A 26,877-nucleotide genomic window follows, 5' to 3' on the forward strand; every position below is an offset into this window, starting at 1 on the left:
TAGAGATGTCGTAGTTCAATTCTTGAGACATAACTACCTTTTAATATGTGTATCATCCATTTGAAGTTTGAACCACGCGATATACAATTTTTGTATATTGCATGTATTGGTACTTTAAAGTTTGTTACTTTTGATATGCATCCCTCGGAAATTAATGTGTTGGACAAAGATAACTGAAATCTTCTTATTCAATGAAATGATTAATTAAAATGTTTTAACTTCATCATTGGCAACTAAGAAGGTATTCTTTTTTTCGGATTTGGAGAGGGGGAAAGTTGGTCAATGGGATTTTGGTTCCCATCGACCAAGAATCGCATGTTCTTTTTTCAGCTTTGTGTAGGGAACAGGAAAATTTTATTTTCCTGGGTATCACTTACCCAGGAAAGTGATACCTATCTCCTAGGTGGGTAAATAACTTTCCCACATAGGGAGAAAGTTACCAACAGTTGAATGGGACAAAAATGTCCCTTTCAACAATGAATTTCTATGGCTAAAATGATCATTGCTTTATTTACCTGAGAAATAAAAGAACATAGGTAAATGCACTTACCTGGGTAAGTGTTTCCTAGGAAAAACTTACCTAGGTAATTGCATTTACCTGGGTAAATAACTTACCGAAAAGCGAATGGGGCCTAAAATCATACTATAACATGATAGATACCAATCAAATGGAAACCTACAAATCAATTTTTCTTATTTAAATATCAAAGTGAAGCAAATAAATAAATAAATTACTGTCACTAGAGCCTACGATGTTAATACCTAAGACAAACCCCCTTACAAGTAATTGGGTTTGTACAACAAAAGGAAACAAATTGATCTACAGACTGGAGAAAATGAAAAACAAAATGAAATAGAAGGAAAATAAAAAGACATTACACGACAAAAATTCTAGAAATACTGGTACTCATACGAGAAGGCAAAAGAACATACAAACACATTGACTCAAGGAAAAGAAAACTCAATAAATGACCATAAAAACTTGGCCTGCACAAGCAAACAAAGATTCTCCAGCTGTCAATTGAATTGCCAAATTGGGCCCAGAAATCAGAAATGTAGTCAACTTCATCTCCTAGTATGTACAGCAAAATTGCAGATTTTGAGCACCAATTTCTGTTTGGAAGCCTTCAATGATCTATAATTTGTTAGGCATAAAACCACCAAGAAGTCGTTTAAGAGAAATAGTCTTGCTTGAAAATTGTAACAAAATCAAGGGATGACCCATCTTCATCTTTCTGCTTCCACAACTCTCCATTGCCTTGGATATGCCATAATATTTTAGGTGAAAGTGGTGAATACAGATCTGTATGTTTCACCAAAAAGATGTAAAACCAATCTTTGATGAGTAAAATGTTAGTAGTTAAAATAATGAACAAGGAAGAAATAACAGCTAAAATTCACCATTTGACCATTCTCATTACAATGACTTTCTGCTACTAAACAAACCAAGGTTATTAAAAAAATGAATAAGAAAGAGATAGCAGGAATAAGTGAAGCATGAGAGGGCAGCATTTGGGTGCAGTAAAGGCTGGCATCAACTCAACCCCAATGGATTTAACTTATTTCAAACCAAACCTGATCCTCCCCATTTTGGAGCACTTTTGCTCTCTTTGGATTCAGATGGGTTCCACCTCAGAATGCTGCTAGCTTATTCAGTTCACAGGTAGTGGTTCAACCAAAAAGAAGATGAAAGATGATATGGAGAGCCACCAGAGCAGGCTGTTAAAGGAAAGGAACAACAGGCTGAGCAATGCAGGACATTAGAGGTTGTAATTGAAAGCATCATGTGAAGGCAATACACTGGACCAAGATGATGGACAATTTTAAGTGCTTTTCAGTAGATGAGTTAATGAGAAATTGGTGAGCAGTGGCAGATGACTCCACTTTAAGATTAGGCTTCAACATCAGTGGATCCCCCCCAAAAAGTAACAGGATAAAGTTGAACTTTGATGAAAGCTCTCTTGGCAATCCAGGCCCTTCTAGTATTGGAGGAGCCTCTAGGGATGGTTATGGGATAATAGTGACTCTTCTCTGGCCCAATTTGAATTGGAAACTCACTAAGAACAGAAGTGTCAGCTCTCCTGCGCTCACTAAGACTTGCTAAGCAGTTGAAGGTGAAAGGGGACTTTATGCTGGTATTGAGGTGGCTTAACAAAAACAGTCAAGGAATCTGGAAATACAGGTAGATTTTATTGTAAATTAAGGCATTATCAAGAAAAGTAGTGGCTTCATTCAAATGGATCAGCAGATCAGCAAATGGCTTGGCAGATTCACTAGCCAAGCAGGGGGTTTATAGGGAACAATTGTTTCAAGCTTTGCTTGTAAGACTAAGATGTAAAGGGCTTAGAAACATTCAAAACTGAAAATTGTACTCCTCTTTTTCATTTTAATCAAATAAAAGTCACTCCTGTCATTGATCAAAAAAAGAAAATAAAATAAAACCTGACCCTCCCCATAAATGAGATAGAGAAGAGCAGGGCAGCTATTAGAGTGATATAGGAAAAAAATAATGGCATTAATGGAGAGAGAGAGAGAGAGAGAGATGGGGCTCAAATGTTGAGCGTTAAACATGATTATAAGGATCCTCATGGGTCCAGAGGTTGCTTAAACTTGAAATGGAAATGGTTGTCACTATTTACTACGTCCAATCCTACCCCAAAAAGTTATGCTCAGGCACAACCTTAGGGTGAATATTCAGAAAATTGTCTCTCTTAACAGAGGTTGTTCTTGATATATATTTGGGTTTTATTTCTTTTTCCTTGTACCTGACAGTAGAGCTCAAGTGGTTTCCTCAGATTTTTAAGCAGTGTTTGAAAGGCATGGGAGGCATACACCTGGAGATGTGCCTCCAGGCAAGGCACCCCAAAACGCCCTGAGGCATATGCCAAAGGAATTGATGCCTCTGAGGCTACGCCTTAGTTGCAAGAGGCATATACCTCATGTACCTCATGCATGCCTCATACAAAAAGACAGAAAGAAAAAAAAAATAAAAGAAAAGAAAGGAAAAGAAAAGAAAAGAAAGGGAAAGAAAAAGAAAAAAGAGAAGAAAAAAGAAAAAGGGAAGGGAAGGAAAGGAAAGAGAAGGGGTAAGAAATGTCCCCCCTCCCCTTTCAGCTAGTGTTATGCATTTCGATACATACCTGTAACAGGGGGTGGATCTGGTTCTCTAGTACTATGCAATACTGTGGTCCCAGAAAGCACAGTGATAAATCCACAGATCTCTGATACCATTTTACTTGCACTCTGACCAGACCAATCCTAAAAGCAAGAAAAACAATATTAGTTTGAAACATGACATGCACAAATACATGTAATATGATTGCAGTATATAGATCCAATGAATACCTTAAACATTATAGCACTTGCAAAAATTGTGAGAGTTGTGAACATTGCATAGTAGATGGGAGAAACAATTGCAGCACTGAAGGTATCCAATGCCTGAAAACATACAAAAGATGGTCATGATGTATACAAAATGTTTTAATTCACATTTATGTTTGAAGAAAAGTGCTTATAGTAAAAGAATAATATGCATATTGCAGAAATAATAATTTGCATCTTACATACCAAGAGTGAGTTATTTGTTTCTAATCTAAACAGTTAAAAGAAGAAACATGACTTTAAGAAGATATAACTAGGACAAATCAATCAGGATTCAAAAATGTGACAGATTAAAAATGACAACATAATATTCTAAGCTTCATATTTCTTCATACTTTGGTGTTCTAAAAAACCAAGGAGTGCTATTGTATCAGACTTTTTACCATTCCCATTCCCTTCCTAAAAAATGGAATTTGGACTCCATAAAATAAGAATCTCAAACCAATTAACAGAAACCAATTAGATCATTCAAATACCTAATTATTTTAATGAAATTTTCTCACCAAGGCCGGTGTTATTCATTGAAGTGAGATTCACAGAGGCCTGAAATCCATTGTTTTTGCACAAATTAACAGAAAATATTTTTTCGCTTTTAATTAAAAGAAACCAATTAGGCCATTCAAATACCTAATTATTTTAGTAAAACTTTCTCTCAAGGATGTTTGTCATTAGAGTGAGTTTCATGGAAACCTGAAATTAGAAAAGGACAAGCTTGTAATTATGTGTTTTTTTCCTTTGTGATTTAATGTGTTTTCTAGCCATGAAACTTGTGATTTATCTTTGTTATTCTCCCCAAATTGGCTTGTCCAATACTCTAGAGTTGATTTGGATGAACAAGTCAGTCAACTTATAATTAGTAAACATATCTAAAGCATGAGAAGTTTAATATATGTGGCTCAATAGGACGCAAACCAGGCCTACACTAACCAAGGAACTATTTAGCTAAAATCTAGTTGTTTACTCTAGCCACAGCTGCTCAGACTTCTCTAGAAATATCTTTAGGAAAGGGCTGGGCATCCTGCATAAAGTTCTTGTTCAATGATATTGTGTTGGTAGCAGAGTAAACCACATGATGGAAAATCTCACTTGAAGTTTCAAGCATTTGATTGGTCAAATGTAGTGGCAAGATAATATGGTTCAAAAAGTAGGCAGTAGAAAAATCAAGAGTAGAAGAGGAGACTAGGAAACTATCTGTTCTAGGTCCTTAAGATCATTGTTATGTTCAGTAGAAGGAACTAATGTACTAGGGATAAAGGCTACAAATATAGGCGGATGGATTTTATGGGTCACAACTGTAGCATTTAGATGCAGTTCCAGTCATCCAGGAAGGTAGATATTGTAAGTTAGAGTCAAGGTTCAAAATTCCAACATGATATGATTGAGCATATCGCATTGTATCACCAAGTCTTGGATACCCCAAATAAGGGGTGTTTTAGATTTTTTGAGTGGTTTCAGGGGATGGGCATGCAAAACTGACACCCTGAAGCAATTTTTAAGAAAACTTGAAAAAAAAGAAGTTAGTAAGCATTGAAACACCCGATACACCTGTTCATGTGTATTTGGTGTATCAATACTTTGAACCTTCGTTAGAGTGTAGTAACAAATGAGACCAACTCTCCAGTAAAGGGTTAGGGAGGTAATATGATTCAGTTTTAATTAGTTGGTCACTTGGTTGCAGTGTTTTAAAAGGTGTGGGAGGCATACGCCTGGAGGCGCGCCTTCAGGCGAGGCGCTCCCAAAACGCCCTGAGGTGTATGCCAGAGGTGCTGACACCTCTGAGCCATATGCCATGCACATCTCATATAAAAAGACTGAAAAAAAAAAGAAAAAAGAAAAAAAGGAAAGGAAAGGAAAAGGAAAGAAAGGGAAGGGAAAGAAAAAGAAAGAAAGAGAAAAAAAAGAGAAAAGGAAAGGGAAGGGAAGAAAAGACAAGGGGAAAGAAAGTGTTGTGCATCTTTATTCTTCTTAATATAAAAGATTTTTATTAAAAATAAAGAAAAAATGAGATCCCCCCCTTCCTCTTCTTCCTCCTCCCCTTCCTCTTGGCCCCCCTCCTCTTAAGGAGGCTTACACCTCTTACGTTCTGAACTATGCCTCACTCCTCTAGGTAGTGGAACGCCTCGCGTCACGCCTCCGCTTTTTAAAACATTGCTTGGTTGATGTTCACCTGATTGCTCCAGCTGAGATTCTAGGAGGTTAGTTGAACCAAAAAGGTAAGTGGGTATTGAAATATAGCAGCAAAAAGAAATTGCTCAATATTGCATAACATTTTACAAATAAATCTAGACACTAAGATCAATATAGCAAAAGACAGTGTGGATGTATTAATGGGCAATGTTTTAGGTTACTCTCTATGTCATGGACTGCTAACATAAAATATAAACTTCTCCACCTTCACTTGAATGTACCAATCAAAGAGAAGCATTAGGAGGCAAAGAGTAGTTACTGACTGGGGAAAAATCAATTTATAAACTTCAACCAAATTAGCTGCAGTAAAACTAGTTTTTTCACATGTGAAATCAGGGTTTGAAGTAACACAAACTGAGAGAATGTGCAGGATTTTTTTTCATCTCATACAAGTCAATCGACAATTTTTTTATTGGTGATAATGAAATAATTTTACTATACAGAAAATAATTGTGCCAAGAACTCCTTCTAATAGGCTAGCTTTTTCTACCTAACCCATTTGTATTATGTGTTTATTTGCTATGTTATAATCAGTTCAAAGAAGAGTCCAAATTCTGAATCCTTGACATGAGTTGAGTCAATGAGTATGTACAATCCTTGGAGTAGCTTCACAGAAGTTGATAGGCCATAACATCAGCAGCTGGAAAGGACCCACTCATACTAAAATTGGACACAAGTTGGATAACCTTGATATTCTTAAACATAAAGGACCTGAAGTATGAAAATTGTGGATCATGAGTTCAAAATTTATTAAAGCAAAGTAATCTTTGAGCCTTAAGTAGCAGCTTCTTCAGTTAGGGATTCAAGCCACAGACTTCACTATGACTACAAGCTTAAAGATATATTCAAGTAGAAGATGACCTTTCCAAGCAAGGCATAAATCAAATTTGGTCATCCTAAAAAAACAATAACATCAAATAAAAAAATAGAGGAAATTGTAATAGTAATCGTTAAAGTTAGTCGACAGGGGCAAACCTGCCCTTTTTCTGTTTACTATATCTGTTTTACATAACTGGGGGCACAGTTGTAATTTTGACTGTCAATGAATGAAAATATATCCTGGGTTGACAGTCAAGGGAGTCAAGTTTCACTTTTCCATTTTTCTTCTACTACTGTTTCTTATTCTTTTCTTTCACTTTCTTACGTTAAAATATAGAAAGCAGTAAAGGACGTTCACTGTTCACACAACCCTTTTGTGTGCCCTAGGAATAGAACACTCTATTCATTGCAAGAAGAAAAAGGAAGACAAAAGGACTGTCCCTTAGGAAAAGAAGCTTTAATGCCTCAGATTATGTTGTTTGAAGTGCTGGTAGTGGAATTCTAAGTCTTCTCCTTGTCGCAGCCCTGGGAGAGATGACAGGTTGGTTGTGGATGTTGCGGCTGTCATATACTGTTATGTGGTGCTTAAATGGTGGTTTGTGGTGGTGGTGGTTTGGGGGTTAGTGTGTGAGGCTACCTTGGTGTTTACAAGTGAATGTGTGCTTATTTTTGGTTTTTTTCCTAAGCTGAAAGTAGTGTTACAGTAGCTGTATAACAGATGTTTGATAAATTGTTTTGGTGGTAAATTAGTAGTTTGTTTCCTTGATTCATGGCCTCATCAAGTGGTAGCTCTAAGCCTGCTTTTGTTATGCAATCAGACCTCATGAATTCTCAGTTAATCACAGTGAAACTTGATGGTACTAATTATATACCATGGGCCAAGTTGGTTGAGGTGTCACTCATTGGGAGTGCTAAATTGAAGTACATTAAGGAGGGTTCTTTGAAAAGAGGATCAAAAGGGTATAATGAATGGACAAGAGAATACCCAAATTATGACTTCCCTATGGATAGTATGGGGAATTATATTAGTGTGAATCTCATGTTTCTAGACACAGCAAAGGAGATTTAGGATCATGCCAAGCAGTGTTTCTAGACACTCCTTTGCCAATCTCATGTTTCTAGACACAGTAAAAGTGTAAACACTAAAACCTAAACAATTCCCCTCCCCCCCCCAAATTCGATTAGGCCCTATTTTGATTTTCAAATCTACCTCAGTCTCTCGACTCTCCCATGCCTTGCTCAGTCTGAATGAATGCTAACCCTATCACCCAGCTCCCCACTAGCCACTGGCCCACCAATGCCTCTTGCTGTTGCCCACTTGTCGCACCTATCGCCATTGACGAATTGCCTCCAATCGTAGCCACTACCATCAATGATTGCCTACCTGTCATAATACCAACAATAGCTATTAAGGAACTTAAGCGATTATCTCCTTGCTTGAAAAGGAAGAAGATAGAGAGATCCTTTACACTGGCCCACTCCTACCGCTTTCCACACTGTTATAGTATTATCCCCATCCACCGGGCACCAAAGGTTAATCTCATTTGCCCACAGGCCACAACTAGAGCCAAGCTTGCTATTGCCACGATTTTACAGATATTAGCATCTTTTTATCTTCTTTTTAGTTTGCAATTTCTTATAAAGATGGGTAAATCACTAAACCAGGAATATATCATGCATACATGAGAATTTGCATTAGTTTGGATTCATATCAGAACCAGAGTAAACAGCCGACTCCAAATCAATTCAAATCGAATCGAATAATTGACTAAGTCAAAATCAAACTCAAATTTGAGTTTTTGACATCCATCGGGTATCAATTTGAATTTGAATATTCAAATTCAAATTTGAGTCTTTCTTGATTTTATTTGAATTTGATCCATTTATAGGCCTAGTATTCTGGACAAGATAGTTGTTGAGGGCCCGGGAATAGGATCTCGTCACGGGTCGGTCCAAGGGGAAAACCTCCTGTTTTCCCTTGTTCCTTCCTGCTTGTGATGAACCTATCTTGGCGCCTTCGATGATTTGTCCAAGAGATAACCAACTCTCCTAACTCACTCTTGAATGAATAATTTGATATCTCATTCAATAATGGGGTCTCCTTAAATAGGAGATTACAAGCGTCCTAATCAAAGGGAGTCTCCTTGCTGAATAGGGAGACTTCTAGTTCTATCTTGCTAAGGATAAGATAAGCTAATCCTAATCTGATAAGCTACTAACAAGATAAGATAAGCTAAGCTAATCCTAATCTGATAAGCTATTAACAAGATAAGAGATAAGAACAATAAGATAAGAACAAGCAAAATGAGCTAATCTAATCTAGATAAGGCTGCTGTTGCCGAACTGGGTAGGATGAGTATCACTGAATCCTTGCTGCTGCTGGCGGTGGGCCCGGGGCCTGCTGCTGCCGGCGGCGATGGTACGTCTTCCCAAGGAAGGCGTCCATAACATTACTCCCCTCCTGGACTACGAGCTTGTCCTCAAGCTCGAAAGCTGGATATGTGGCTTGGAACTCTGCCAATGGGATCCATGTGGCTTCTGTTGGTGGTAGATCACACCATTCCACCAAGACTTCAAGGATTCCACGATTGAAACGAGAGCGGGTGATAGTTTTAGGCTGGGGGACCTGTTTGCCATCTTTCAAGGGTGGCAGGGAGGGAACTTGGTCCGGGGGAACACCCGTAAATGGTTTCAGCAAGGAGATGTGGAAGACATCATGAATTCGGCTAGTCTCTGGCAATTCCAGCTGGTAGGCCACACTGCCAATCCGTCGCAGAACCTTGTAGGGCCCATAAAACTTAGGGGCCAGCTTCGGGGCAGCCTTGTGGCGCAAGGAGCGCTGCCGGTAGGGTTGGAGCTTCAACCAAACAAATTGTCCTGGATCGAACGACAGTTCCCGGTGGTGCTTATCATAGTGGAGCTTCATGCGGAGCTGGGCCTGTTGTAAGCGAATGCGGACGTCGGCGAGGAGGGCGTCGCGGTCCTGTAAGGAGTGATCGATTGCGTCCAAGCGAGTAGATCCGGGCTCGTAGGACAGCAAGCGGGGAGGATCCCTGCCGTAAACGACGCGAAAGGGAGTCATGCCGAGGGAGGAATGGTAGGCTGTGTTGTAGCAGTACTCGGCCCAAGGAAGCCATTCCAACCACCGTCGAGGTTGATCGCCTACGAAACAGCGAAGATACATCTCGATAGTGCGGTTAACCACTTCCGTCTGACCGTCGGTTTGTGGCCGGTAAGCTGATGAGTAGGCCAGGGTGGTGCCGTGAAGTCGAAATAACTCTTTCCAGAAGGCACTAGTGAAGACCGGGTCTCTATCGCTGACGATGGATTCCGGCAACCCATGTAAGCGAAAGATATGTGTAAAGAAGGCGAGGGCAACCGAAGTGGCACTGTACGGGTGTGATAGAGGAATGAAGTGCGCGTATTTAGAGAAGCGGTCGACTACCACAAAGAGAACGGATTTGCCCCCTACCTTGGGAAGTCCCTCAATGAAGTCATGGAGATGTCGGCCCAGATTTGCAATGGGATGGAAAGGGGCTGAAGGAGGCCTACCGGGTGTAGGTTTTCCCATTTGTGTTGTTGGCATGTGGAGCAATTCTGGACAAAATCTCGAATAGAAGTCTTCATACCTCGCCAATGGAAATCAATCCGGACGCGGTGTAGTGTTTTCTGAATGCCCTCATGGGTGGAGTTATGGATGCTGGTGATGATGGTGGGAATCAACGGGCAGTCTGCTGGAAGATGGACTCGTCCCTTATATAGTACCAACCCGTCGTGAAGTGACCAATCGGGGTCGGCCGTGCCGGTCTGGATCTTCTGCAGTAAGAGCGACCATTCCGAGGACTGTGGTGTTGCCTTCTTAATGTCGTCAAACAGAGAGATCCGAGGTTGGGAAATGCTACATAGAACCATCGCGTCTTCTTCTCGCCTAGACAAGGCATCAGCTGCGCGATTAGAGGATCCCGCCTTATATTCCACCCGGAAGTCAAACCCGAGCAGTTTGCTAACCTAATGCTATTGAGAGGAAGTGGTGAGACGCTGCTCTAACAAGTATTTGAGGCTGTAATGATCAATTTTGACGATGAACGACCGCCCCCACAAATATGGCCTCCAGTGCTGGATGGCTCGGGCAAGGCCGATTAGTTCGCGCTCATAGGCTGGAAGCTTCAGATGCCGGTCAGCCAATCTGCGGCTGAAGAAAGCGATCGGGTGCCCTTGCTGCTGTAGTACGGCCCCGATACCCACTCTGGAAGCATCGCACTCGACTGTAAATTCGAGGGCGAAATTAGGTAATTGCAGAACAGGGGTTGAAGACAGTGCATTTCGCAGTGACAGAAAAGCTTCATCAGCTGCGTCGTCCCACCGGAAGGAGTTTCTCTTCAACAGGTTGGTTAACGGGGCTGCCAACACTCCATAGTTTTGTACAAATTTGCGGTAGTAACCCGTTAAACCGAGGAACCCGCGTAGGGCCTTGGCGGATTGAGGTTTGGGCCATTCTGTTATAGCCTGAATCTTGGAACTATCAACTGTTACACCCTGCCCATGGATGATGTGGCCAAGGTAAAGAACCTGTCGTTCCCCGAAGGAGCACTTGGACCGTTTCAGGAATAAGCTGTGTTGGCGTAGGAGTACGAAAACGGTCCTCAGATGGTGGACATGCTCTACCCATGATTTGCTGTAAACGAGGATATCATCAAAGAAAACTAAAACAAATTTGCGCAGATGCGGCTGGAATACCTCGTTCATTAGTGCCTGAAATGTAGATGGTGCATTGGAGAGTCCGAATGGCATGACTAAAAATTCGAAGTGGACATGGTGGGTGCGAAAAGCAGTCTTCTTCACGTCACCGGGAGCCATGTGAACTTGGAAATATCCGGACCTGAGGTCCAACTTAGAGAAATACTAGGCACCATGCAAATCGTCCAGCAATTCGTCCACAACGGGAATAGGGAACTTATCTTTGATCGTCCGGTCATTGAGTTCTCTATAGTCAACACGGAACCTCCATGTTCCATCCTGCTTCGCCACCAACAGAACCGGCGAAGAGAAGGGGGAGTGACTTTTGCGTATGATCCCTTGGTTCAGCATCGCTATACATTGTTTTTCTATCTCATCCTTCTGTAAGTGAGGGTAGCGATAAGGCCTGACAACGACTGGTGCTGAACCCGCCACCAAAGGAATACGATGGTCGCAAGCTCAGGAAGGGGGAAGGCCCTTCGGTTCCTAGAACAGATCTGAAAACTCAGCGAGAAGTTTTTCCATGGCTGCCGGTTCTGTCTGGAGTGCATGAACCTGCGGTGTCTTTTCTTTAACCCTGCACCCATGCCATGAAACTTGCTTGCCATTCAGGTGGAAGGTCATGGTGAGTGCGCTGAAGTCCCACAAAATCGGGCCTAGGGTAATTAACCATTTGACCCCGAGAACAATATCGAACCCATCCAACGAGAGTACAAATAAATCAACAAGAATTAGTTCAGAATTGACCTGTACTGGGACGTCCTTACAAATCCCTGGACTGTGAACTTTTTCACCATTTGCGACGGCTACCTGTAATCGTGGCCGGAGTTCCATTGGTAGTTTTAACTGCAGGGCTGCATGTTCACTTATGAAGTTGTGTGTGCTCCCTGAATCGACAAGAATGCGCACCGGCTGACCTGCGATTTGTGCCTGTAACTGCATGGTCTGAGAGGTTTTAATACCGGTGATCGCATGGAGAGAGATCTCTAGTTCGAATGTGACGGGTTCCCCTTCCTCCTCCTCTTGCTCATCTATGAGAAGGCAAAAAAGCCTCTTGCATCTATGTCCTGCCGAGTAGAGGTCATCACAGTTGAAACATTGACCTCTCGCTCGGCGCTCTGCCATTTCTGCCCTGGTCAAGCTCTTGATGGAAGGAGTGACCATGTTACTGCCTGTACTTGTCACTGCTCTAGAGGTGGTGGTCGTGGGAGGATTCATTTCCCGGCTGGTAGCAGAAGAGGGGGTCGTTGCTGCTGGTCTTGGGGGCACCCACGAGTTCGGTGGACGACCCACATTAAAAATTCCGCGGCTGAGCTGCAGCTTGCGCTCAAATGCGCGGGCTAAGTTCATGGTTGTGACCAAATTTCAGGGATTCTGCATCTCGACATCCACTCGCCGGGGTTCTGCTAACCCTGCTGTGAACATATCCACTTGTTGGTCTGGTCGCACGAAGGATGCCCTCGCGAAGAGGGTTTGGAACTGTCGCTGGTATTCAGCAACTGTTCCGGTCTGTTTAAGGTTAATTAGCTCGCCCAGTGGGTTGCTGGTCAATGGGGGTCCAAACCGAAGAAGGCAATAGGATTTAAACTGGGGCCAATTGAGCCCGGGTTCTTCTTGCTCTAACCGATAAAACCAAAGTTGTGCTTCTGTTAAATGAAAGGCGGCTAGGCTTACCTTGTCATGGTCATTTGTCCGTTGGTTCCGGAAGAACTGCTCGCAGCGATACAGCCAGCCTAGGGGGTCTCCGTTGCCGTTGTATGATGGGAACTCCAGCCTGCTGTACTTGGGGATGATGGCTGCTCCATGGCCGACGGACTGCTGTTCGCCGGAAGACTTCGGCAGATCTGGCCGGTGGTCGTTAGCTGTTGTCCCTCCGTCAGAGTTCCTTTCCCTGCTGGAAAGAAACATCTCCATTAGTCGTCGCAGTTCTCGCACTTCACCTTTGATCTCACGAACTTCGGAGCTGGTCTCCACGAGTTGGTGCTCGAGGTCGTGGACCCTGGAAGGTAGCTGCTCCAGATCTCCCATGACGCCTTGCTCTGATACCAAGTTGTTGAGGGCCCGGGAATAGGATCTCGTCACGGATCGGTTCAGGAGGAAAACCTCCTATTTTCCCTTGTTCCTTCCTGCTCGTGATGAACCTATCTTGGCGCCTTCGGTGATTTGTCCAAGAGATCACCAACTCTCCTAACTCACTCTTGACTGAATAATTTGATATCTCATTCAATAATGGGGTCTCCTTAAATAGGAGATTACAAGAGTCCTAATCAAAGGGAGTCTCCTTCCTGAATAGGGAGACTTCCAGTTCTATCTTGCTAAGGATAAGATAAGCTAATCCTAATCTGATAAGCTACTAACAAGATAAGATAAGCTAAGCTAATCCTAATCTGATAAGCTATTAACAAAATAAGATAAGAGATAAGAACAATAAGATAAGAACAAGCAAAATGAGCTAATCTAATCTAGATAAGGCTGCTATTGCCGAACTGGGTAGGATGAGCATCACTGAATCCTTGCTGCTGCTGGCGGTGGGCCCGGGGCCTGTTGCTGCCGGCGGCGATGGTACGTCTTCCCGAGGAAGGCGTCCATAACAATAATGCTACAAGAATATATTGGTTGTACCAAGATTATTCCTCTCTACAACAAGGGATAGAAGTATTGAAGATGCTTCTTGGAAAAGTTTAAGGAACAAACTTAATGTTTATCAGTCCCTATCCATTGACTTGAAGGTACAACAAGAACATAGAGAACACCTAGATGTTGCAAAATTTTTGTTAAGATTGAAGTCTGAATTTGAACTGGTGCGGGCCTAGATCTCAAGCAGTAGTGACCTCCCATCTTGATATAAGGTTTTCTCCCATATAAGAAGAGCCTCAACTCCACATATTGACCATGCTCCTACCTTAGAGTAGGCTGCATTGGTAGTCTCCAATGGAGGTCTTGCAGGCAGAGGTGTATGTTGTAGAGGTGGTGGTATGAGGGGCTTTGGTCGAGGGCCTAGGGTGGCAATGGTGGGGGTTAGGAGGTGTAAGAGGTTGTACTGGATGTGGTTCAGTTCGTGAGCGTTCACATTGTGGCTGAGGTCACACAGTTGACTTTTGCTATGATCTTTGTGGCCCTCCATCCTCTTGGGCCAACCATGCAATAGTGGAAGATGATTTTAGGATGGCTGGTTTTGCAGACGATACACCTACTCCAAGTGTAGGTAAGGGAAGGGACAATCTCCATCACACGTGAGGAGTATGAGAGGCTTCGCTAGATTACTTCTTCTAGTGCTACCACTGCTACACTTGTAAAATCAGGTATAGCCTGTCTTGTTTCTAATTCCAAACCTTCAACCTAGGTAATTAATTCTGGAGCCTCAGACCATATGACTGGCTCCTTAGACATGTTTATGCCTTTGGCACCTCTCCCCATGTTCCAGACTGTCATTTTAGTTGATGGCTCCTCTTCCTCCATTATTGGTACTGGTAATATGTCTCTTGGTTCTAACCTTAATTTACACTATTTTTTATGTGCCTAAGTTTCTCTTTAGCCTCTTGTTTACATGCAAGCTTACTTAATCTCTTCATTGTTCAATAACCTTATATCCTTCTTATTGTGTCTTGTAGATCTCAAGATGAGGAAGACGATTGTTGGCAATCATGATGTTAGAGGAATATACTACTTGGATGACCATGGTCCACAAAAGGCACTTCATTCATCTCTTACCCCACATCAATGGAATTGTCATTTTGATAATCCATTCCTACATGTTTTGAAGAAGTTGACTCTCACCCTAACTTTTATAATTAGTTGGAATATATAAGTCGTGTCAATTAGGCAAACATCATAGAATATCTTTTGTTTCTAGAGAAGATAAGAGAGTCTTGAGTCCTTTTGATTTAGTTCACTCAAATGTATGGGGTCTAAGTGGTATGTCATCATATAATGGATTCGAATATTTTGAAACTTTTATTGACGACTATTCCAGAATGACATGGATTTATTTAACGAAGGACAATTCAGAATTGTTCTCTTTTTTCTATCATTTCATGCCGAGATAAGAAATCAATTTGGGGTTATTTCAATCTGGCAATGGTAAAGAATATTCATAACACAATAGTTTCTAGTCTTAGGACTTGTTCGTTTCCTCTTAACACTTATCTCTTAAGAGAAATCTTTTAACTTTAAGAGGAAATCGGTTGTCCATTTCCTCTCATCTCTTATTTCTTAAAGTGCAATCATACAACTTTTTGTTTTCCAATGGTACCCTCAAAAAGACAAATAGAAACCATCATATATGGGGTCAAAATGGATATTTGATAATTTTCAAAATTCAAAACAGCATTCTCTGCACTCAGAGTTCAGAGGAAAGAAAAGTTCACCAATACCAATATACCTCTTAATGTAATTATTGCACTTTCAGATGTCAGATTTCAAAGCAAACGAACAGGCCCTTACTTTGATTCCACAGTATTATCCATGAGTATTCTTTCTACTTGCACACTCCCTAGCAAAATAGGGTGGAAAAATAAAGGAACCATCATGTGGTTAAAACTGATCATGCCTTATTGATTCAGATATTTGTTCCTAAAGTCTATTGAAGTGATGTAGTACTCACCTCATGCTTCCTCATAAACTGTATTTCCTCAATTTTAGATGGTGAGTTTCCTTTCTCTATCTTATTTCCTTCTGTATCTCTTTGCCCCCTTTCCCCCCTCATGTGTTTGGTTGCATGTGCTTTGTTCACAAAATTGGGTCTTGACTATAACAAATTGACTCCCAAGCTATTAGATGCGTTTTTTTTTTGGTTACTCTCGGACTTGAAAAGGGTACAGATGCTATGATCCAATCCTTCGGAAGGCATTTGTTGCTCCCAATGTTACTTTCTTTGAGAGAGATTCTTCCCTATTTTTTTGGGTGTGAACCATCCCCTTTCATTCCTCTTCCTTTTTTCCTCCAGTGGTGTATTTATCCTTTTACCCATTGTTGAGGAGCCTCTTCGACCATTGATTTACAATGTACTCTAGATGTGATCAACAACTAGAACCAATGCCGACAGTTGCTCCATCTCCAGCTTCCAACCCAACTTGTGCCTTTACCATCGACAGATCCATCATAGTCAGACCTTGATCTCTCTATTGCTCTCTGCAAGGGTAAGCGTGCTTGCACATATCATCCAATTTCCCGGTATGCTTCATTTGCTCAATTATCAACTTCAAATCAGTGGTTTACCTCATTTTTGTCTTTTGGTTCTTTGCCATTTGTTGTTCAAGAAGCCCTCACATCTCCCAACTGGAAGAAGGCAATAAATGAAGAATTTCATATTCTTCAATCCAACCATACTTGGGATATTACTTCCTTACCTCCTAGAAATCAAGCAGTTGGTTGTTGGTGGGTCTATATGGTTAAACACCATCTAGATGGTAGCATTGAAATGTTTAAAGCTCATCTTGTTGCTAAGGGATATACACAAAATAATGATGTGAATTATTCAAAGACCTCACCAATGGCTAAAATAGGATCAGTACGGATAATCATCTTGTTAGCTGCAAACTTTGATTGGCCCTTGTTTCAGCATGACATTAAGAATGCCTTCCTCTATGGTGATCTTCAAAAAAAAGTGTATATGGAACAACCTCCTAGGTAAATTGCTCATGGGGAGACAGGTAAGGTATGTAAATTGAAGAAGGTTATTTATGGGCTGAAGTAGTCACTACAGGCAAGGTTTGCTCAGTTTAGCAATGTGGTGCAGGATTTTGGTTTGAAATAGTGCAGTGTTGATTACTCCGTGTTTAGCAAGGATCTTCATTTGAGAAGATCATCTTGGTAGTTTATGTTGATAATATTGTTTTTACCAGCAATGATGCACATAGAATTAGTGAGATGAAACAACTTTTATAGCAACTCTTTCAAACCAAAGATCTAGGAACCTTGAAGTACTTTATGGGGTTTTAGATGTGTTAGATGAAACCAAGTTGTTAGGATCCAAGCCAATGAAGACTCCTATGGATCCCAATGTGAAGATGACAAATGTAAAAGGGAGCCACTAGAAAATCCTACAAGATATAGAAATTTGTAGGCAGGTTGATCTACCTCACTATGACTTGGCCTGACATCTCCTAGTGTTGGAGTACTCAACCAGTTCATGCAACACCCAACTGTTCATTGGGATGGTGTTGTGAGGATGTTGATGTATTTAAAGGGTGCTCCAGGTCATGGGTTGTAGTACAAGAAAGGGAGAGAGTTGTCCCTAGAGGGGTATTCAGATGTAGATTGGGCAAAGTCTCCAATGGATAGGAAATCTACCATAGGCTACATTACCTTCTTGTGTGGAAACCTTGTTACTTGGAAGAACAAGAAGCAAAGTGTAGTTGCTAGTAGTGTTAAAGCTGAACATGGGACAATGGCCCATGCCACCTATGAGTTGATTTGGTTGAGACATCTTTAGGAAGTGAACATTCAAGTTTGGCAGCCCATTATATTATTCTATGACAACCAAGCTGCAACACATATTGCCTCCAACCCAGTGTTTCATGAAATAACTAAAGACAATAAAGTCGACTATCATTTTGTGAGAGATAAAGTGATAAACGAGGATATTATTACACCTTATGTCAAGTCAAATAACCAAGTAGCTGATATCTTCACCAAAAGTTTGGGTCATTCAAAGATGGAGTACATTTGTAACAAGCTAGAACTTTACGACACGTAAGCTCCATCTTAAGGGGGAGTGTTAAAGTTAGTCGACAGGAGCAAATCTGTTCTTTTTCTGTTTATTATTTCTCTCATGTCTGTTTTACATAACTGGGGCATAGTTGTAATTTTGAATGTCATTGAATGAAAATATATCCTAGGTCAACAGGCAAGGGAGTCAAGTTCGACTTTTCCTTGTTATTCTCTCTTCGCTCTCCACCTTTCTTCTACTGTTGTTCTTCTCGTTTCTTTCTTTGTTCTTTAAATTTCTTAAGTTAAAACAGTAAAAAATAAGTAATGGATACAATATAGCATGTGATATGACAATGGACTCCTATAGAGTAGAACCATGTCTACCTAACATTAAATAGCTATTTTGGGGCTTAGTTGTATAAAATGGAGCAGATATTTAAGAGGATCCACCACTGAAATGGAGCAAAGTTGCCATTATGAATATGGGCTAGTAGAACTAGGTCCTCCTTCCCAGAGAGTTACTTCATTAAGTCACAAGGAGCCCCTAGCAAGTCTTCTCAAAGGAAAGGAGAGGAGCCACACAATGCACCTCACTAAGCATTTGCACCTTTATGGTAGCAGGGACCTCTCTGAGTATGAAATTATATATTGTTATCCCTCTCAGTTTAACATTTATATGTTGTTCTCCTAGCTACTGGAAGAACATGCTTCCAGAAACACTTCCATCCAGACTCTTTTTCATTTGATAGATGACAATGAATGCAATATATTTGCAAAAGCTGAATATTAAGAAAAAAAAGGCAAACCTCCAGAACTGAACAAAAATTAAGAACAACAAGGCAAACTAATGACCTTCCTGTATAAAATGGGCAAGAGGAAAAACAACAATCTATTTCAATTTCGTAGAGATATTCCCACAAAGTTAACTCTTTTTCAACTCTGGTTTGTTAAGCTGCCTCTCACCATATCACAGAGTTGGATGACTTAAGGTAGTGTTTGGCACGACTGCCATTTTTGGCATTGACATTTTGTCTTAATCAGCAGAGCAACACCGAAAGCATTGGGAAAACATTTCCAGTTGAAGTGTTCTGCTTTGCATATTTAAATTTTATTTTGATCAGTGGTATATTAAAGAATTATGCTGCAGTTAGGATGCTACGACTCTATTAAATTTTCTAGTGGTTCACCTATTAATGAACCATTTAAGATGGGGAATTGCTACAACTTCTCCCAAATTCTCAAAAGTCAAAACATCAAAAAGGTGTTTATTCCAACACCCCTACATCGAATTCTGATATATTGCATTGCTATTTTGAGGGAAATAAGCATTTGCAAATACATTTTTCGCATATTTCCTATAACATGCTTATGCCGAAAACTCATCAAAGCAACCGTTAAAAATCACATCCATGCCAAACACCACCACCTTGGGAAACTAATGCAATAAACAGTTCAATAAGCGTATTTAGTGAATATGGTTTCTAATGAAGGGTGATTTGGCACAACCTAGTAAGAAGGAGACACATAGACGCAATCTGCTCGAGGGGTGACAACTCAACCGAATGAACCCATTTCGCAACATTCGGAGCTCGAGTATCACGCCACCTCAGCATAGAGACACCTCGATACCATTTCGGTTCGGGACTAAAGAATCAAAGTGCCAATTCGGAGCTAATGAGCCGAAACGCCACATAACCTGCTCTAGAGGCCTCCCCAACGGACCCCGGATTTCTCGGGATCACGATGAGGCTTGTCCTAGCTCCGCCTGAATCAGGGGTAAACGATAAACCTTATCAACATATTGCTCTCCTTCAAAAACGGAACAAACCTTATCTGCACAGCCCGGAGATCCTGGAGCTCTTTCGTAAGGCCCACGGCTACTCCATTATATAAGGACATGAAACTTCAAGGCAAAGGTACACGTGATTCCTTTGCTCACTAGCATTCAAGCACTCAAATATTCAGCTCGCATTCATAGCATAAGTACTGACTTAAGCATCGGAGCGACCTCGTCGGGTTAGCTACCCCGGGTTCTCTGATCCACGATTTTGCAGATCAGTCCAGCTCGCCGCCCAGTCGGAGTTCGGATCGTCTTCCAGCTAGGAGTATCTAGATCGCGCACTATCAATTGGCGTTGTCTGTGGGAAACGCTACAAAAGGCTATGTCCTCACCCAATTCTCTGAGCGTCAAGTAATAACACCTTCAAGCAACAACAATAGCACTTGATCGAAAGAACCCCCTAGGGGGGTAGAAGCAAAGTGATTAATCGAAACGAGTTCTCGCAGTCTTGCCTGGACAGAATCTCCCCAACTATGAGGCCACTCCCATATGTCGAGCTCTACGTGCTCTCTGCGAGAGTTGACGGCCAATAGAATGTGAGGCCACCCCACAGGTCGAGACCTCCGTGGTTCTCGTGGGAGTTGATAGCCAACAAACTGTGAGGTCGCGCCACAGATTGAGCCCTCCATGCTTTACGTGGGAGTTGATGACCAGCAGGTTGTGGAGCCACCCTCGCAAATCAGTCTTGCCAAGGTGACGAGGTGTCTATAGACTGAGGTGTTGAAAGCAAAACTAGACTGTCAAATTCCGACGACTTGGCGACCTGGAGACCTATCTCCAAACTGGCGACTTGCTTCCACCGACTTGGCGACCTACTCCCACCGACCAAGTGATCAGCCTCTACCGCCAAGATGGCAACCTACTTCCACCAACCTAGCGACACACATAATCAGCCCGGACGAGCCTTGTTAGCCCTGTTCGCGAGGTCACCCTACAGGTCAAGCCCTTAATGGCTCCCACAGGAGTCGGCGACCAACAGACTGCAGTCGCCCTTATGGGTTGAGCCTTTCAAGGTTCCCATGCGAACTGGCAAACTGCAGTTAGTAAAGTTGCCCCTGCAGATTGAGCTCCTTGTGGCTTATCGTAGGAGAAGGTGACCAGCACCTTAGAGGACTAACACAGTGCAGCCGTGACACCGACCCGCTATTTAAATTCCAACATCAACACACATAGCAAGGGGAAGCCAAACCGCTTTCAGTTGATCTCAGCTTTGGAGTGGGGGGTAATTGATGAGGGCAGATTTGGCCCTCCACTGACATCATGACACATGGAATATCATAACAGCTAGACTACATCCCAGCATCACCTAGGCGACAACTTGCCTTTAGCCAAAATGGGGTCCCAACTGGTGACCTGCCTCTGCCACCAACCTGGCGACCTACTTCTGTTGCCGACCTGAAGACCTGCCTCTGCCGCCGACCTGGCGACCTACCTCTACTGCCGACCTGGCGACCTGGCGATCTGCCTCTGTCGCCGACCTGGCGGCCTACCTCTCTAGAAGCTTGCCAGTTGTCTCCAAACCCTTCGGGAACACGACGCGTAACCGTAGGCCTTATCTCCATCCCGCCCGAATCGAAGGGAAACGACAAGCCTTATTAATTGGCACGTTATCCTCCTTCCAAAGCGGAACAACCCCTATGTCGTTCGCTGAGGATTCCGGGAGCGTTTTGCGAGACCCACGGCAGGTAGATGCGCAATTTAGTTCTCGCAGCTCTCCAGCTCTCTCACATTTGGCTATCTTAAAATCTCTGATTCGCTAACTTAAGCATTGGAGTGCCCACCCCGGCTAAAGCAACCCAGGCACTCTGACATTGTTTCCTTGCAAGTCGCAATAGAGCCACCTCTCCAGCTCATCACCATTCAGCTAGGCAACAGAGCCACCTCTCCAGCTCGTCACCACTCAGTTAGGCAACAGAGCCACCTCTCCAGCTCGTCACCATTCAAGTAGGCAATAGAGCCACCTCTCCTATGGACGCCCAAAGATTGCGGAATAAGGGGCGAATTTCAAAAATTTTATCTCTCCCTTCAACTGGGAATCGTATTCCCCATTTAGAAAATCATATTTTCATGGATCAATCTTGAACAATAAACTGAACCAGATCTGAACCAAAAGGAGTGGGAGAGGATTATACCTGATACGGAGAAATACTATCTCCCAATGGAGGTGTTCACGCCTAAGGAAGGATCCAAAATCTGCTCCCACTGAAGATGGCGCAGTGCAGGGTGGAGCAGAATCAGCAACGTTCTTCAAAAGAACTTGATCCTTCGTAAGGATCAACTGGACGACTTGAGTACAGCTCCAACCAATCTTTTCACAAAAGATTGAAATCAAGATCCAATCTTGATTGCTCCCAAGAACTGGAGATCGAACTGAAGGAATGGCAATGGCAGGAAGGTGGCGGCAGGAGAGAATTCACAGTATGCAGGAAATCTCTCAATCTCTCTTTCTTTAAGAGAAGAATGCTGTTGATGATGTAAAAGGCTGCTGCCCCCTTCCCCTTTCATAATCTCAAAGGGATCAGCTCCTAATCAGATTAGGAGTTGCTAATCCAAATCATATTTGGGTTAGAAGTCCCTTAGTGATAAGAGATAATCCTTATCTTATCTACAAATCAAATCAGTTGTCTCCTAATCTAATTAGGAGGTTTCCAGATCTAAATCTTATTTAGATCTTGGACTCTCTGAGTGGATAGGGTCTAAGCCCAATCCTTTTAGCTGACCCACTTCAGAATTCGCCCCCTTTAAATGACTGATCAAATCAGCCCAGTTCGAAATGGGCTTAAGGCCCATTAAGGTTATGTACTCAAAAAACCTTCCAAATTGCTGCCCAGTTGGGCTTCCTTGTATGGCGTGGGACCCAAGCATTGATCTACACATCAGCCACATGGGTTCAGCCCAGCCTTTGTTACAAGGCCTGGCCGAATGCACTGCTGAAAACAGTGTACCCCCTGAAACCCATCAGATGAGCTCTATGGGCCCAACACTTACACTAAGTGGTCCCTGGGCCAAGCCACCTTGTAACACCCAGGGACTGTGGGCAGATGCAAGATTAGCCCATCAGGCATTATCCTCAATGGTCTTACACTTAACCTCTCAGCCCATAATGATCATACACTGCCCGACAAGAGAGGACCTCTCCCTCGGCTACAAGGAACAGTGTTGCACTCTCCACTTATATGGATCCCGGGAATTAAAACCTTCTTGCAAACAATTTAGAAACCATACATATATACTTTTATATCTTATATAAAATATATTTTGCAAAACAAATCTCAACGGTTGAAATCGGCTGCCGGCAGTCTTGGTTTCCATCAGTGAGAGTGCATCCCCGATCATTACCTTTGTCCGACAAAGGGGCTGATCCTGTCACTATGATCACCCACTCAGATGAATTCTCGGACTGTCCCAACATACCCAGGTTTTGACCCCCGCTAAGGATCTCACTGATTGGTACATCAAAGACAGCCCAATCCGACACCTAGTGTAGTATCATAATCGAGTCTAGGGGTCGGGTGTAACTTTCCAGTTTTGCCCATCAATCTCCAAGGTCCAGGGCAATACTGGAAATCTGGTCCAGTTCAAAGATTCAATTAATCCTACACTGTATGTGCCTAGGGTCTCACCCTGGCAGCTGAGACAAGCCACCCCAACCGACTTGGTGGCACTACAGTGTCAGCCTTGTCAGGATAGGTCTCCCCAGACCGACCCACTGGCTGTGAACATTCTAAACTAACACGAGTCTCATTAAGTGTCCAGTTTAAGGGTATTACACAGAAACATACCAAGGGAACATGAATCAAATATGTATCTTTGTTCATTTACAATAAACTCATAAAGTACATCATTCTGATTGAAGCTAAGGGCATACAAAACTGTCTAACACTCCAGCTCGTCACCACTCAGTTAGGCGTCAGAGCCACCTCTCCAGCTCGTCACCATTCAGCTAGGCAACAGAGCCATCTCTCCAGCTCGTCACCATTCAGTTAGGCATCAGAGATACCTCTCCAGCTCATCACCATTTAGCTAGGCATCAAAGCCACCTCTCCAGCTCGTCACCATTCAGCTAGGCGTCTAAGCCACCTTCCAGGTAGGAACCATTCAGCTAGGCATCCAAGCCACATTCCAGGTAGGAATTATTCACCCAGGCATCCGAGTCACCTGCCAGCCGGGGAGCTGCCAAAATGCGCATCATCAATTTCCATGGGCCTGAAGTGGGAAATAGCCTCCCATCCATCCTATCACTAGTTGCATATCTCCCCCTATGATTATATGTTCATAAACCATAGATACAGAAAGCTTCAGACCCATCAATGGTAACAGGTTAAATTGTGTTGAGTATATTAGCATATTCCTATCTATGAAAACCTCTGAAGTTCCAAACGGGTTGCAATTATCAAAATAATATGGAGTTATCCCAAGGAGAGGTCCAACTTGCAATCATCTATTCTCAATGCAGTGATAAAGTAATTACTGTAGTTACAATATCTGACCCATGTGAGTCATCATCATCTAACCCTTGTTCCAACTACATGGGATTGGCTACATGAATCCTGGTTCACCACTTCATTCTTTTCAGTTGCATATCCCATACTACTGAGACCAATAATTTCTTGCTTGGATCTCCTTTTGTTTTACCAAATTGAAGTTAAACACAAAAATTAGTTATTTATTTGATGTAACTGGCTCAATTTAATTCTTTGATACCAAATGAAAGAGCAAATTACACGGAGAAATTAACTAGAAAGAGTTTTTTTCTCCTAATTGATCTCATAAGAGTCTACTGGAAAAAAACTTAGACACCTAATTTGCCACCAGATAAGAGGGAAGCTGTGAAATCCACATGTAGAAATGATGGTCTGATTGTCTATTTTTGGTTTAGTTAGTTTCCTATTATAGTTTGCAGTTTTCTTCTTAGTAATTTCCTATTCTAATTCCTCTAAAACTGTTGATTAGAGCATTGGCATGTAGCAAGATACAGAAACTGAAATATATATCTAATCACCTTATACAAACGGAATGTAAATTTTAATGAACCAAAACCTTCAATGATTTCCAAAAGAAAACAATGTTGTAGTCTAATAAATATATCACAAATCAAATATGTGATAAGTAGATTGAGAAGTACTAACCATGTTTAGATAATTTAATTGAGTGATGATACATGTTATTGCAACCATTGCAAATATCCATGTCTGGAAATATCCTGCCTGGTTTGTACCTTCGATTGTCAGTTTTATTGCAATCCCTATGGCCTTTATACTCATTACCTGTAGAACATAATAAACACATTATAGATAGAGATCCCATTAAACAAAAGGAACCCTAAAAGTCAGTTGCAGGGTTAGGACATGAGAACTGAATACTTGAAATGAAAGAGAATAACTGGTGATTCCATAAAGGCAAAACCAAAATGTATTGACGCTACCAAAATAAATAACAAAACAAGAATATCAGATGAGACATGTAATAGAAAGTGATCCAAGACAATACATCAAGCTCTGACTCAAACATACAATTCTTTTTTCTATCATCCAACACCAACCCGCTTTGGTTTGTAGGTGGCAACAAATTGTGAATCTAATGCACCTCATAACTTGACTCAGATACATAAAAAGTAGAAAATTTTGTGTTCAAACCATAGATTCTGCTAACAGGTAAGAACTACTTACTGTCAAAGATCCTATTATAGAACATATGCCTATGTAGACCATTATGTTTGTCTGCCCACATCGTGGCGCACAATGCAACATCAGCACCAGCACCACAGCTATAGCTGATGCCGTATATAAAAGAAATGCTGGACCATACACATTAAATCAATTAAGAGAAAGTTAGAAACAAGACAGAAAAAAAAAATGATAAATTGCAAACGGAACCAAGGAAACCATAATGAAAATAATGATAGTACCTGGCTGGATTGCTAAATCCCAAATTTCTTCTACAGAACTCGGAGTACTTTCTTCAGGAGCATGAAGTACAATCACCGTAGACCCTACTATACATAGAACACACCCCAGTACTCCCATTTTCTGCAATTTCTCATCCAACAAAAAATGCGCTAGAACCGCACTGCCCGTTTCCATGAAACACATCCAAGCCATCAAAATCATAACCACCAACTACATTTAACACTTCAACCAATCAAAATTCAAAATTCAACCTCACCTAACAATTATACTCAATGCCCCAAGCGGCGTAACAAGAACAGCAGGAGCAAAAACGTAAGCGACAAAATTCGCAACCTCCCCAACAATCACTGCCACGATTTAAAAAACCATGAATCAATCTCAACATTTCATTCAACAATGTCAGACACTTCAATGAAGTAAAACACAACTTACTAGTAAACATGCCGACCCACCAAAGCGGCTCCAACAAGTACCCATAACCTCCGACACCTTAAACCAACACAAGCACCAATGTGCCATCACTACAACCATAAAAATAACAAAACCCAGATCATGAAGCCTAGGGTTAGGGTTGCCATCAAATTAACTTACTAGCACGAGGACCCGACGCCCCTGCCCGCTTCAGACCCTTCTTCTTTACGATGAAACTGGATCCAATGAAGGCACTGGAGAGCACTGCAAGAACAAACCCTTTTAAATTATCTGTGTACGCGAGCGAAACGGCTGTTTCTCCGTTCGCTGAGGAAGATGGCGCCATTAATCATCGATTGATCGATTTTTCATCTAAAACAAACGATTCTTAAATCCTAGTGGAACAATCTCAGGCAGATTTCATCGGACGCGGATTCAATCGAAATCAAAAGGGCAATGAATCCGATTTTGACTGCAAGAAGAGCAATCCGAAACTCTGACGCCTACAAAGGAAGTCGTTAAAGAACGACGCCGTATCTCACCTGCCAGTCTACACAACGAGACGGTTGTTGCCAGAAATTAAATGTTCATTATTTGAATAAACAATTAATAAGAATATACCTTGTCCGAAACCCGTTACGTATCGGTTTATCTTTATCGTACCGTACGCAATCTTTTCTGTCCCTATCCTGCTAACATACACCACTGGATGGTCGAGCCGCATTGAATCGGGTTGCACTAAACCTTCTACTTATTCTAACCAAACCTGGCATTAAACCTAATGGCGGGATTAGGTTCATCGGATTGAATCTTGAATCCATATGGCTCAGTTCGGGAAGAGTGGAAACACAAATAAATACGGTGCAAATACGGTTGCAATCGAATCAAGCTTAATTGAATAGTTTGGGCTCGAATTCAATTAGAGTTGATTTGAGTTCGATA

The 26,877-nt window shown here is 41.9% G+C and overlaps 1 protein-coding gene across 1 annotated transcript; it reads right to left on the reverse strand.

The window, feature by feature from the left end:
* Positions 1-669: 669 nt before the first annotated feature.
* On the reverse strand, positions 670-26,516 carry LOC104590614 (putative magnesium transporter NIPA6). The gene is made up of 9 exons (XM_010249332.2): positions 26,116-26,516; positions 25,957-26,013; positions 25,781-25,871; positions 25,524-25,684; positions 25,285-25,412; positions 24,745-24,882; positions 3,346-3,438; positions 3,141-3,258; positions 670-1,303 (listed from the first exon to the last, which is right to left on the reverse strand). The coding sequence occupies exons 1-9, from the start codon at positions 26,279-26,281 to the stop codon at positions 1,173-1,175; spliced, it is 1,083 nt and encodes a 360-aa protein (XP_010247634.1). The 5' UTR covers positions 26,282-26,516; the 3' UTR covers positions 670-1,172.
* Positions 26,517-26,877: the final 361 nt, after the last annotated feature.

Source organism: Nelumbo nucifera, chromosome 1 (assembly GCF_055504915.1).
Source record: "Nelumbo nucifera cultivar China Antique chromosome 1, China Antique-T2T, whole genome shotgun sequence".
In the NCBI taxonomy this organism is placed as follows: Eukaryota; Viridiplantae; Streptophyta; class Magnoliopsida; order Proteales; family Nelumbonaceae; genus Nelumbo; species Nelumbo nucifera.